General features: G+C 36.9%; 1 protein-coding gene across 1 annotated transcript in view; it reads right to left on the bottom strand.

The window, feature by feature from the left end:
• Window positions 1-12,837, bottom strand: part of tub (TUB bipartite transcription factor) — a 91,308-nt gene extending 78,471 nt beyond the window's left edge. The window contains 1 exon segment of the mRNA XM_051115714.1: window positions 12,611-12,837. Coding sequence (XP_050971671.1) covers window positions 12,611-12,672 — 62 coding nt within the window. The 5' untranslated portion in view covers window positions 12,673-12,837.
• Between the last annotated feature and the right edge of the window lie 257 nt (window positions 12,838-13,094).

A 13,094-nucleotide genomic window follows, 5' to 3' on the forward strand; every position in this document is an offset into this window, starting at 1 on the left:
GTTCTCAACTTCTTTCCCTTCTTGCACGTAAATTGTTGTACAAACGCAGGAATCGTTAAGCAGAATCGAAATGCACGTGTCTTATCGAATACCCGGTTCTTTGAAATTTGGAACCGGTTCTAAAATGTTCTTGATACCCAAACATACTAAATAATCATACCAAATCTTGTAGAAAATGGGCATTTGATGTCCTCTTTAACTTTAACGTATCATCTTTTACTGTACCAAGATACTTATAAGAGCTAAACTTCTCAACTTCTTTTCTTGCAACAACTACTTTAGTTGGAATATCAACAGTCTTAAAAAAATCTTTCATCATATCCTTAAAGGAGAAGTCCACTTCCAGAACAAAAATGTAGAGATAATGTACCCAGCCCCTTGTCATCCAAGATGTTCATGCCTTCTTTCTTCAGTCGTAAAGAAATTATGTTTTTTGAGGAAAACATTGCAGGATTTTTCTCAATATAATGGACTGATATGGTGCCCCGAGTTTGAACTTGCAAAATGCAGTTTAAATGCGGCTTCAAACGATCCCAAATGCGGTTATAAACAATCCCAGCCGAGGAAGAAGGGTCTTATCTAGCGAAACGATCTGATATTTTTTTATTAAAATACAATTTAGATACTTTTTAATCTCAAATGCTCGTCTTGTCTTGCTTTGCCTGAACTCTGTGTATTCTGGCTCAAGACAGTTGTTGACAAACTCTAATCGTATTTTCTCCCTCAACTTCATTACAAAATCATCCTACATCGCTGAAGTTCTGACCCAGTCTTTGCAAAGTGAACATGCAAAGAGGATAAAACAGATTTGGTATCATTTGAAGCCGCATTCAAACTACATTTTGGAAGTTCAAACTCGGGGCACCGTTGAAGTCCACTTTATGAAGAAAAAGTGCTGAAATATTTCCCTCAAAAAACATAATTTCTTTACGACTGAAGAAAGAAAGACATGAACATCTTGGATGACAAGGTGGCAAGTACATTATCTGTAAATTTTGGTTCTGGAAGTGGACTTCTTTAATCTTGGAAACATTAAATTTTTAGATGTGAACTCACACACCAATCCAAAAAATAGTCCGAAATAGGCCCATGGTCTATTTCACCATGTTTTAACAGGCTTAGCACCAGTTTCATCAGCATATTTAATTATGTGTCTATCCAGATATTGACTTCTGCACCTATCAGTGTATAGAATAAATAATAAAGGTGAAAGACTACAGCCTTGGAGGCAGCCCACTGAAGAGTAGAGCTCCCGGAATATTTCCATTTACTTGTATCATTTGGGATCTTCTGGTAAAAAATCTAAAATCCACCCCACCATCTTTTAGGGATGTCGAATTCAGACAACAAACGTTCAGCTAAAAGAACTGGTTGAATAGTATTACATGCTGATGAAAAATCTACCTTATCATTATCTACATTTTATATGAAATTTAGAAGTGTCAGAGTGGCAAAAGTCACAGAAGTCACAAGAAAAGTCAAAGAGCTGATTTAACACAACTCCTTAAATCACTCCCTCCGATTTTATCAGGCCCCAAACTGAGGCTTAACAGCAACACATGACTGTGATGCACCAACATTTCAGTAAGAATCAACTTACTAACTGAATGGCATATCATTTTCTTAAAAAGCATTTTAAATGTCTTTCAAAAGACTAATGGCCTTGGCCATTGTTACTCAATAAAAATGAACTTCAAAATGTCAAATAAACCTTTCAGCATCCTTTCATTCCAATATAGACTTATCTTTACCTCTTTAAAGACCACCTACATATGCTTGTATAAGGGTGACATATGTCATTTCTGTACACTTCATAAACAAGCCATACAAATTTGAAATGACATCAGGGGGTGAGTAAATGATGACAGAACTTAATTTTATGAAGTAAGCTATCTCTTTAATTCTTCTTGTGTGTTTCTATGTCTGTGTTCACAACCATAGCGTGGCTAGAAGGCACAGGCAACTTCTGGAATGTGGAAACACACCAGGTGATCACTCTGTTGTCATGTTCTCTGGAGGGTTGCGAATTCACACTGTGCTGTGTGACTTCCCCAGAACCTGACATTTCACACGCTGCACGCCACCACAGTACACACCATTTAACTTTGGTAATCTTAAAATACCATTTAAAGGCACAGTATGTAATTTTCACCTCTAGAGGGTGCATATTCAAAACAAATTAAGAAACAAAGGCGCAGTTTGATGCTAATGAGAGACTAGTGCGACACACGACTCAAAAGCAGCGGAGCTTTTATGATGTCACAGTCAACCACTTTCGTCCAGTATGTGGGGTAAAGCACTGTTTTATCATACTAGATACATTTGAGTGTGTTGAAAGTTATGTTATAATGTGACTCGTCTGTTATATATGCGTTCGTCACAAGCAGCAACCTCCCTTCTGAAGCCAACACGGAAGTGACTGAAACTGCAATTCTTCGACTGGCCGTTAGAGACTGGCTGCAAAAGGGAGTCAATCCCATAGACTCCCAATGTTAAAATTCCCAATTCACAGCAGGAAAAAATATGTTTACAGCCTGGATCAAATAATGGTTTTGGTCTATATAGCTAATTTTGCCCTTCACGTCAACTGTGAGGGGGGTGAATTTTTTTTATAACTGATCCGTTTAATTTATATTAAGCCTTAAAGTTCTGCATAATTTAGGGCGTGGCCACTTGAGTGACAGGTGGATTGTTTCAGCAACCAGCTCCACCCACATCCCGCCTATTTTCGATTATCCAGGAGTGACGTGCAGTAACGTGATTCCAAGATGGCGACGCCCGACTCCCGCCCACTAAAATCTTCAAAAATGCTCTTCAGAAACCTACGGGTGACGTTACGGACACTACGTCCATATTTTTTGCAGTCTATGGTTCGTCACCTGTCTAATAAAACGCATGGATATTAAAAGCAGCTTTGGTGTTATTATTTCAGTCGAGGGTATATGGCATCTTTGGCAGGCAATGCAATGACAAAGAATGGGACACTAGTTAAAATTGCTTATTTCTCTGGATTTAAACATTCTTGAAAACATTTGGAATGATGTTAGTACACAAGTCAACTAAATATATAACACTGTTCTAGTGTTTTTTGGTATATTTTAATTTAAAAAATCTTACATATTGTGCCTTTAAGCTACTGGGTTATTTAAGTTACAAGGGTTATTCTTTGGCAGAAACAGTCTATAAAAAGTCGGGTAAAATGACTTACTCATGAGCACAAAACTGAGTTCTCATTATCTGTCATATCTAATAAAACCTGCTAGACATTCTAGCACCTTAGACGACCACGAAAGTCCTCTTCTTTACAATTTCCAAGTCATAAAATGGCCACCTTTTAAATGTTTTCTTGAAAATGGTTGAAAAAAACGAATGGGTAAATGCATTTAGATGAATTGCGATATGGCTACCACCAACCTAGAGGTAACAGATTATAGTGACTGAGCTCTTAAATAATAATGCCAATAACCTGTCGTACAAATATAAAATTGATAAGAAAGATACTTTGAAGTAAACACCCACAAGGCTTATGTGAGCAATTTTATAAAACGAAATGTATGGCATTCTCTCTCCTTTAACAAGAAAAGAAGATGCAATAATCCTTCCAGTGTCTCCCATTTGCTGACTGTTTACCTGGCTTTTTCTCCTGCAGCAAAATGACTCAGCAGCTAGCAAGCTTGAATTGCTAGAAAAATTTCAACTTTTTTTTTTCTTCCAATAAAAGCTTTTAAAATGCACCTCGTTTTACACAAGGTTTATCTGAAGGAATGTCTAATGGAGTCTATAGTAAATTAAATCCTCAAATCAAATGGACTTCTAGAGAAAATATGAGAGAGCACTTTCACCTTGTTCTGAATAACTCAGAGATGGTTATTTTGGTAAACTGACAGGGCCATGTTACATTTCAAATGCTCAAGAAAGTCTGTACTTATGAGTCATAAAGTATGCAGGAGGCAAAATAAAAATCAGCTTAACACAATAATACACAAAAAGCAATAAGCTACAAGAGGTTATTTTAATATTATGTTCTGGAGGTTGTTAAGCACAATGTCTGTAAAACACAGCTTCAACTGGCTTATTGCACATAAACCATAAACAATTCTACTGCAGTGTATACAGTTCATCAGAAAAGCTATAGGCTTTACAGAAACAACCAAGAAACACTGTAACATATATCATTATTATAGAATTTAACTGATGTGATATCACATATATTAGCTGTGTTCCTAAATATAGTGAGCTGTCTTGCTGCCTACATAGCTGCTTTCTTAAGGTGCCAACTCTGTGATGTTCTAATAGGCATGATGCATATCACACACAAATGTTAAGTAAAAAATATGGTACTTTTTGAAACTGCCTTTATGTTGGGAAAGTTATTTTGATGCCTTAAAATGCTGTGTATATAGGCAGCTCACCAGATAATTTCAGCGCAATTGTCTACTGACTACGCCATTGAATTTGGCTCTTTTTTAAATAATTAATCTTCTAACGCTAAAGCTAATAATGTCAACCTAATGCTTTTTTATTTGAAAAAGCTCCTGGGTTTAAATAATTTACTCCCACACAACTGACTACCACAGAAAATGAATCAGGGCCCTCAGATTTCATGGGCAGAGAGGTTTTGAGGTGAGCTGAAAGAATAAAAAATAGATAAACAGTTAACACTATCCTCAACATGTCTTCAGCCTGTTTTGGCTTAATTATCATCTATCTATTTTTCTCCCAGCTTAGACTTAATGTGTGGATGAGTAACTGGCCGTAATTAAATCAAAACCAGAGTATTTATAATTAAGTGTCATTTCAGAAGCATTCAGACAATTAGATCTGATTTTGAAGAGGCAGAGAGAAGTAGACTAGGTACAGGAGAAACGTGCCTCGTATTTTATATGTTAGGGACGCTGAGGAGATCTTCTATCGCTCCCTCTCTGCTGCTTTAACCAATTCTGTTTTAACATATTCCAGCCTGCCATTGCATTTCCCTGGTGAACTCCACATCTCTGACTCTGAGACAGTAATTAGAGCAGTGCAGTGGTTTCTGTTCTGTGCCCCTCATCCGTCCTTTAAGGAGAAAGGGCTTATGTTCACACCTTACAGTGAGGAAATCAAAAGAACAGCGTATGTTGACTTAATTTGTTTTCCACATGCAACACTTCAGTTATTGAAGTAAAACTGATTATATAGATACAGTGTAATTAGACTTAATGGAATTCTATTTGTCTCTTGCTAATTTACACAATTTTAAAGGATTAGTTCACTTCCAGGATATATTTCCTGATAATTTTCTCACCCCCATGTCATCCAAGATGTTCACATCACATCAGATGTTCCGAGATTAATCTCCATATAGTGGACTTCAATGGGAGCCAGCAGGTTTCATTGTAGCTTCAAAGGGCTCTACACGATCACTGACGAGGATTAAGGGTCTTATCTGGTGAAACGTTCTGACATTTTCAAAAAAATAAATACTAATTTTTAACCACAAATGCTAGTCTTGGACCAGCTCTGTGATGCCTGTCCGCGACTTAATGCATTACGTAATCACACTGGAAAGGTCATGCACGGTTAGTTCTTCGTTTGTGTACTCCGGTTCAAAAAGGTAGGGAAGGGCGAAAAACTCCATCTCATTGTCTCCTCCAACTTCAAAATCGCCTGACGTTGTTTTAACCTTTTTTGTAAAGGATTTACATTTGACTTTCTTTGCATGTTCGCTTTGTAAACAGTTGGTACTTCCGCCTACATTACGCGTAACTTTTCCAACGTGATTATGTAATGCATGAAGCTGAGCTACTGCAAGACTAGCATTATTCTTCGGCAGGGATTGTGTAGAGCTCTTTGAAGCTGCACTGAAACTGCAATTCGGACCTTCAACCTATTGAAGTCCACTATTGAGAAAATTTCTGGAATGTTTTCCTCAAAAACCTTAATTTCTTTTCGACTGATGAAAGAAAGACATGAATGTCTTGGATGACATTTATTGTGGAAGTGAACTAATTCTTTAATGCATTTTAAGATATAATTTATTCCTGTGATGGCAAAGCACATGATCCTTCAGAAATTAAATTTTTTGATTTGGTGGTTAAGAAACATTTCTTAGTATTATGTTAAATGTTAAACAGTTGTGCTGCTTTTTCATTTTTATTTATTTTATTTTTTATTGTTATTACATATTTCTTTTAAACCATGATGCATTTTTTCAGGATTCTTGGATGAACAGAAAGTAGAAAATAGAAAAGCATTTATTTTAAACAATTTTTTTGTATTAATGTAAAAATCTTTGCTGTCACTTTTGATACATTTAATTTTTTTTTTTACATCTTACTGACCTCAAACTTTTGAACAGTAGTGTATATCAGTTATATAATTTTGAGACATATCTTTTAACCCTAAACCTAACCTTTGTCTATTCTGAGAGTTGGTAGACAAGTAGTTGCAAATTAATGAGAATTAGTTGATGTAGTTGCAAAGTTACTTATAGTTAGCTGAACGTCTGAACGTCTAAAGCGGACTATCAAAATAAAGTGTAACCTAAAAAGTTGTAAAGATATAAATTATTTGAATGGCGAGTTAATAAAAAATCCCCAACCTTGACTATTGTTGCCTTTATAAGATCATTAGCAAAGGCTTGAGAAAAGAACTAGAGCATCTTCAAGCTGCAGTACAGGAGAGGTTTACTGTAGATTTAGTCACGGGTGAATGGTTACCACAGAAACAGGTCCCAAATGATTCATAAGCCTGAGCTGATGTCAGGGGTCACAGCTCCAGGGGCCAGACCTGACGGACACCACTTATGTACTGTATGAGATGACACAACAGATTTACACCCACACATACATATGCAGCCATGTGCTCTTCTTGCAGTAGATCAGTGGTGCATTGTGAGCAGAATCAACAAAAAGCCTTATAAATCTGCTCCCCTGGTCCACACTAAGGTCTCTAAGCTTCAAAAAGTCGATAAAAGGCGAGTCCGCTTATTTACTTAGCCTCACATAAATTGCTTTGTTTAGACGTCTGTCTGCAGAGCTTGCCTGGCGTGGATATCCTCTAATTAACCTGATGAACGATAAAGACCAAAATAAAAAGGTATTATACTGTTGTTCAGGGATTTCAACCACAAGGATAATTTTCTATCACATTCTCAGCAGATGTCCGTCAAACAGCATCAGAAAGAAAATCGTTGTTGTTGTTTTTTTTTTTATGATAACCTCAGCGGGAAGCAATAACAAATCAGTATATGATTGCAGTGCCATCAGTCCAACCCATTTGATGATTAAGTGGGCAACGGGCTATTAAACCTCCAGGTGGTCAGAAAAAGACTAGTAAGCATCGCTTCCAAAGGTATAAAATATATTTTTCCCAGAATTAGTTCCTAGAGCCAAACACCCATGAGCAAAGATGGAAGCCTCCATCCAGGTCACATACTCCTTTGGGGTTCACACACAAGCCGCCCAACTGCCACTGAGATGAATGAAAATGCTAACTGATAACTCTCTCTCCAGGTAACATCTCTGTGGTGAGAAAATTGAGATGTCATCCAGTGGAGACCTCTTTCCCCCGAGCAATCTCAACAGACTTACTGAGTCTGAGCAGAAATATAAAATTAATCCCACAAATCAAGCATCTGCCTTAGAGAGACTGTGTCTTTATATAAATGTCTTACAATGGTTCCACTCATCTGTCAGAAGAACACAGTAGATGTTCTGTGTAATTCACAGAGTGATTCAACCCCTATTGGAATTCAGTCCATGAGCTGCAGTGAATGATGTGAAAAGTGTGTGCCTCCCACCGATTTTTCACCATCTCAGTTTTCATAATTTTCTCTATAGAAAGATGTGTGGAAAAAAGGTATGAGAAACATATATAACCTGTTTTCATTAGATAAATGAGCCTTCGCTAAAGGAGAAGTTCACTTCCAAAACAAAGATTCACATATAATGTGCTCATCCAAGATGTTCATGTCTTTCTTTCTTCAGTCGAAAAGAAATTATGTTTTTTGAGGAAAACATTTCAGGATTTTTCTCCATATAATGAACGGCTTCAAACAATCTCAAATGCGGTTGTAAACGATCCCAGCCGAGGAAGAAGGGTCTTATCTAGTGAAACGATTGGTTATTTTAATTTAAAAAATACAATTTAAATACTTTTTAATCTCAAACGTTTGTCTTGCCTTGCTCTCCCTGAACTCTGTGTATTCTGACTCAAGACAGTTAGGGTATGTCGAAAAACTCTGATCGTATTTTCTCCCTCAATTTCAAAAATCATTTCAAAATCATCCTTCACCTTCATCCTTCACCCAGTCTTTGCAAAGTGAACATGCAAAGAAGATCAAACACCCTTAACAAAAAAAGTAAAACAGCGATATAGGACAATTTTGAAGTTGATGGAGTAAAAAATGATCCGAGTTTTTTGACATACCTTAACTGTCATAAACCAGGAAAAACACAGTCCAGGCAGAGTACCATATAGGTCCATTATATGGAGAAAAATCCTGAAATGTTTTCCTCAAAAAGCATAATTTCTTTACGACTAAAGAAAGAAAGACATGAACATCTTGGATGACAAGGGGGTGAGTACATTATATGTGAATGGTCGTTTTGGAAATGGACTTCTCTTTAAGCCCTGCCTTAACAACTGTTGCCGTCTGACATTTTCTTAAACAAACTTTTTTCTAATGTAACTAAGTGCATGAAGGGTGACATTAAACAATTCTATGGAAGCCATCTATAAATAAGGTAAAATGGAATGCCTGGGTCACATAACAGTGACACAAGGCACCCTGAGAGGATATAAAACAGTATTTTCATTCCCTTTTCCTCATTTTGTGTTAAAAATCATTTTTGTTCATTGAAATTATGCTGAGATAAAATATATATATTAGATGAAAAACTTAAACTTAAAATATTAGACAAAAATTAGAAATGCTGCTTTGGCAACTAACTGAAATGAAATAAGCAGAAGTATTAAAATGACTAAAACTGAAATAAAAATAAATAAACAATTACTAAAACCTTAAAAATTAAACAGAAAATATTAAATAAAACTATTTAAAAATTAATAAATATTATAATAGTATAAAATAATACTAAAAAAAGACACTTTCCCAAATGACCATCAGTAAAAACTAAATTATGCTTTACGATTCACAGTAAACAAAAAAAAAAAGTGAACAATTTTTGCTTTGTTTTCCTTTGCTTTACATCATGTACTGCCAATACTAACTGAAATGTTCGAAGTATTATAAAAAATTTGGTAACACTTTACTTAAAGCCTTTATGTATAATGCATTATAAAAGTAGTACTAATGCATTAATTATACCATGTAGTGCACGTTATAATGCATTGTACAATCAGTTAATACATTATAACACTTATCAATTTATTGTTACACTATGCATTTTAAAATTGGTTATAATTATTAACAAAAACAAAATATAATGTTTTAAAACGTTTATTAAATATTATGAATAATTATAATGCATTATAACCCATTATAACACATTACACATAAAGTCTTTAAGTAAAGTGTTACCAAAATCTTCAGTCCTCTTACACTGATATCAGCAGACATCCTTTAAATTAAATTTCTCTTTCCAACTGACTGTGTTTAGCATTTGCCTCGATTCAAATTTGCAGTCTCTGCATTTTTCAATCATGTTTCATTTTAATTTAGCAATTTGCATGTAGATATACAGATAAATATGCAGTGCAATCTCACAATTGATTTCAGTCCACATAAGAATAATATTCAGTCAATCTTTAACCCTTATTTGAGCACTGAAAATCACACTGGCTGCATCTAAAATCACATACTCTCCAAGTAGTTACTTCTTCTGAATAAGTATTTCATTTCCAAATATTAAAAAAGTAAGTTTTATCCAGCTTACTTTTCCTTTAAAAGCGGACACGGCCATTTGTAAATGTAATTCTCATTATTTCCCTACGGCAGTTATGAACTCGAAGTCTAACACATTACTAGAAAACAGCTTACTTCCATATTGAAAAATAAGGTGAATATGTCGGCGCCGATAGCCTTGTGATTAGTGCGCCGACATAAAGCACAACTGTGCTCACGGCAACCCGAGTTCGATTCCCGTCTCGAGGTCCTTTGCCGATCCCACTCCCCTCTCTCTGCCCAGTCCTTTCCTGTCATCTCTATACTGTCCTGTCCATTAAAAGGCACAAAAAAAGAAAAGAAAAATAAGGTGGACATAGTATGAATGTAGTACATTAGTCATGTTGTCACTGTCATGTGACTTACAGCCTCAGTTGAGTTGCTTCACTGCCATTCATAACTTCTCTTCCGAGTACTATCATTTTATGAATGGTAGTGAATTTGAACTCGTCACATAATGTTATATTTGGACGCAGTCAGTGTTTTCCAGTTTATTCCTATGGGATGTTCAGTGAAACTAGTCGGAGTTAGCAACAGTAACCAAGCAGGCTGAGCTTAGCAAAGGGTCAATTAAGCGCATTGATTGTATTCTCCTTTGAGTATCGTTGAAAGGAAAAAAAACAGGAATGAATTATCATCAGGTCTGTCTAACGGCCACTGCAAGGCACCTTATCAGCCTCCTAATGAGATCACTTGACATGTATTTGGATAATTGCAGCAGACTCCCCCCCTCTTTGACAGAAATATGAAAATGCTTAACTACTTCCATTGAAGTTCGCCTGTGCTGAAAACTATCTGCACCAAACACCTTGGCTCTTTCAGCTGTGCTAATGGGGACACCGGATTGTTGATTAGACCGTCTGAGAGCAGCTCCAGACCTGATGAGGACGGCTGTCAATTGTAATGCACGCATGAATCTGTAATCAGCGCCGGTTCCATTAAACCTTAAACTAGCTCAGGGCATCATTCGGGAGCTGATCTAACCGCAGGTAGAGGCTGAATTAAATAGGTGAGGGAAATGTTCTTACTGCAGTGCTTGTTAAAAGGATTACAATCAGTTGAACAAAACATTGTGCTGCTTTGTCTCTATCATACCCGGCTCTGTATTCACCACGTATCATACAGATACAGCTATGATCTGGGATGTACTCCAGCCTGATGTGCTGGCAGGTATTGTCTCTTTTATCCATTCATCAGAGACGGTGCTCAGCGATGGATAGTATTCCCTTTGTTTGAAAAAGAGGCACCAGCTGTTCTCTGAAGCGCTGTCTTTGCCATAGGAACACTTCCTCCATTTACCTCCATGCCCTATCACCCACACGCATCTCCCAACACTGAACTAGCCAAAAGGGTCTCAGAGGAGAGAGAGACGGAGGGACAGATGCTGCATCCGGAATGTATACCCCTCGACTACTGATGAAGGGTGTTTTTCAGGTATGCAATATGTACTACATCTGCCATTTGCATTAGATGTACTGATAATTAAAGTACTGAGAAATAAAAACTCTCTTGATCTTTTGACAAATAAGAGGTCACTGTACTATAAAATGATCCTGTAAGTTTCAGAACTCAAAACTTTCTTGTTAGTCTAAAATCAGCTTATATTGAAGCCAATCTGCCAAAACGACAGGTTGTGGAATGTGCGATTTTATGATGTAATAGTGTGGCTAAACACCGCCTCCGCAGAAGACGATCAATGCCTGCCTTTACATCACTTCCTGTTTAGCCCCGCCCACCGATTCCTGCACGTTGTATAAAGAAGCAAATTTACTTTTACATGTTTATATTTACTAATCTGACAACTAATCTGGCTTTATGGGATAGCAGAGTGTCTTGTTGCACACTTTGGTGAATGCAGTACATCATCTGGGTAATGTTTCACAAATACTACATATTTGGATGTTGTACACCTTTAACAAACCACTTTTTCATACTAAGTGTGCATAATTGGAGACAGAATGATGAGAGGGTGGGCTTCATATGCCATCCCTGCTTAACTGTAACATGCTCTATGGAGAAATGCTACGAGGCGTTAAGACTAGAGGATGTTTCTGTAGTTCCTCTGGGGAGCTGTGAGAGCGCAGTCATAGCATACCAATAACATCCTAGGTTTTGACTGAAATTTCAAATGTGTCACCTACTGCAGAAATGATGAACTCTTCCATCTTCTGGTTCATAAGCAGGAGCACTGAGGCAGATATCATGATGCCTGTAGAGAAGTGGGATGCTGACAGTGGAGCTGAGAGGATGCTGAAGCCAGGCTAATAAATACACGAGAGATGCGCTGGAAAGAGCACGTGTTGAAATAGAACGGTGACGTTTGGATGTTGATAGGCAGTAACCGTTATTTTAAAACACAAATAACACGACGCGTGTTGTTTAATTGAACCTGACCAGTGTTCAGTTCTCCATTGAGCTGTCAAATCAGAAATATGTCTCTAGTCGCTTTCTTACAAGCACCTTTGCGAACGGGAAAACAGAAAAACAGCATCAGGTTTGCAAAATGCCATTCATTTTCAATGAAAGAAGCCATTTGTTGTTCTTTCTCACAAGAATCACGAACTTTGTACACAACTTCGGTCGTTAAAATCAGCGTCGTCTGTCTCCGTCATGAGCTGTTGGGTTGGTTTGGGCGCTAGCGTTTTACTTTGACCATGTAAATAATTTAACATGTACAGAAAAACAGATTTTTACAATCTGTTTACACAATAACGGCGTGCTTACCTGTCATAACTCCATCGACTGTATGACATGCTCTTATTGTTGCCCAGTCCGTCCATGGCCATCTGTGGACACAAATGCTCGATTATACAGTGACGCCGAGTCGTGTAGTATTTCTGGCGTTTTGTGTTAAATCCTCCGTCTTCACAACAGTGAACGTCTTCAGATGTTTGTGGTGCTGAGCTGGGAAGCCGTAGAAAACCGTTTGGTTGAGGGGTTTAAAATAGGTGGACTGAACCACTGGCTGTGAGAGGGGAAATGTCAGTTGTTAAATTCACCATGCGCGCACACATTTGGATTAAGATTTTCTTGAAGAAAACAGCATAGTATTTATTTTTGTAATATTCTTTTAAAAAATGATATTAAAAAATATATACATTTGAGCATCCACATTACATATTAATTGTGATCTTCTATCATACACTCAAACACGCACATAGAGAAGATTACAATTAAGCTTAATTTTTCGAGGATGAAAAATTAAGAA

Source organism: Labeo rohita, chromosome 7 (assembly GCF_022985175.1).
Source record: "Labeo rohita strain BAU-BD-2019 chromosome 7, IGBB_LRoh.1.0, whole genome shotgun sequence".
Taxonomy (NCBI): Eukaryota; Metazoa; Chordata; class Actinopteri; order Cypriniformes; family Cyprinidae; genus Labeo; species Labeo rohita.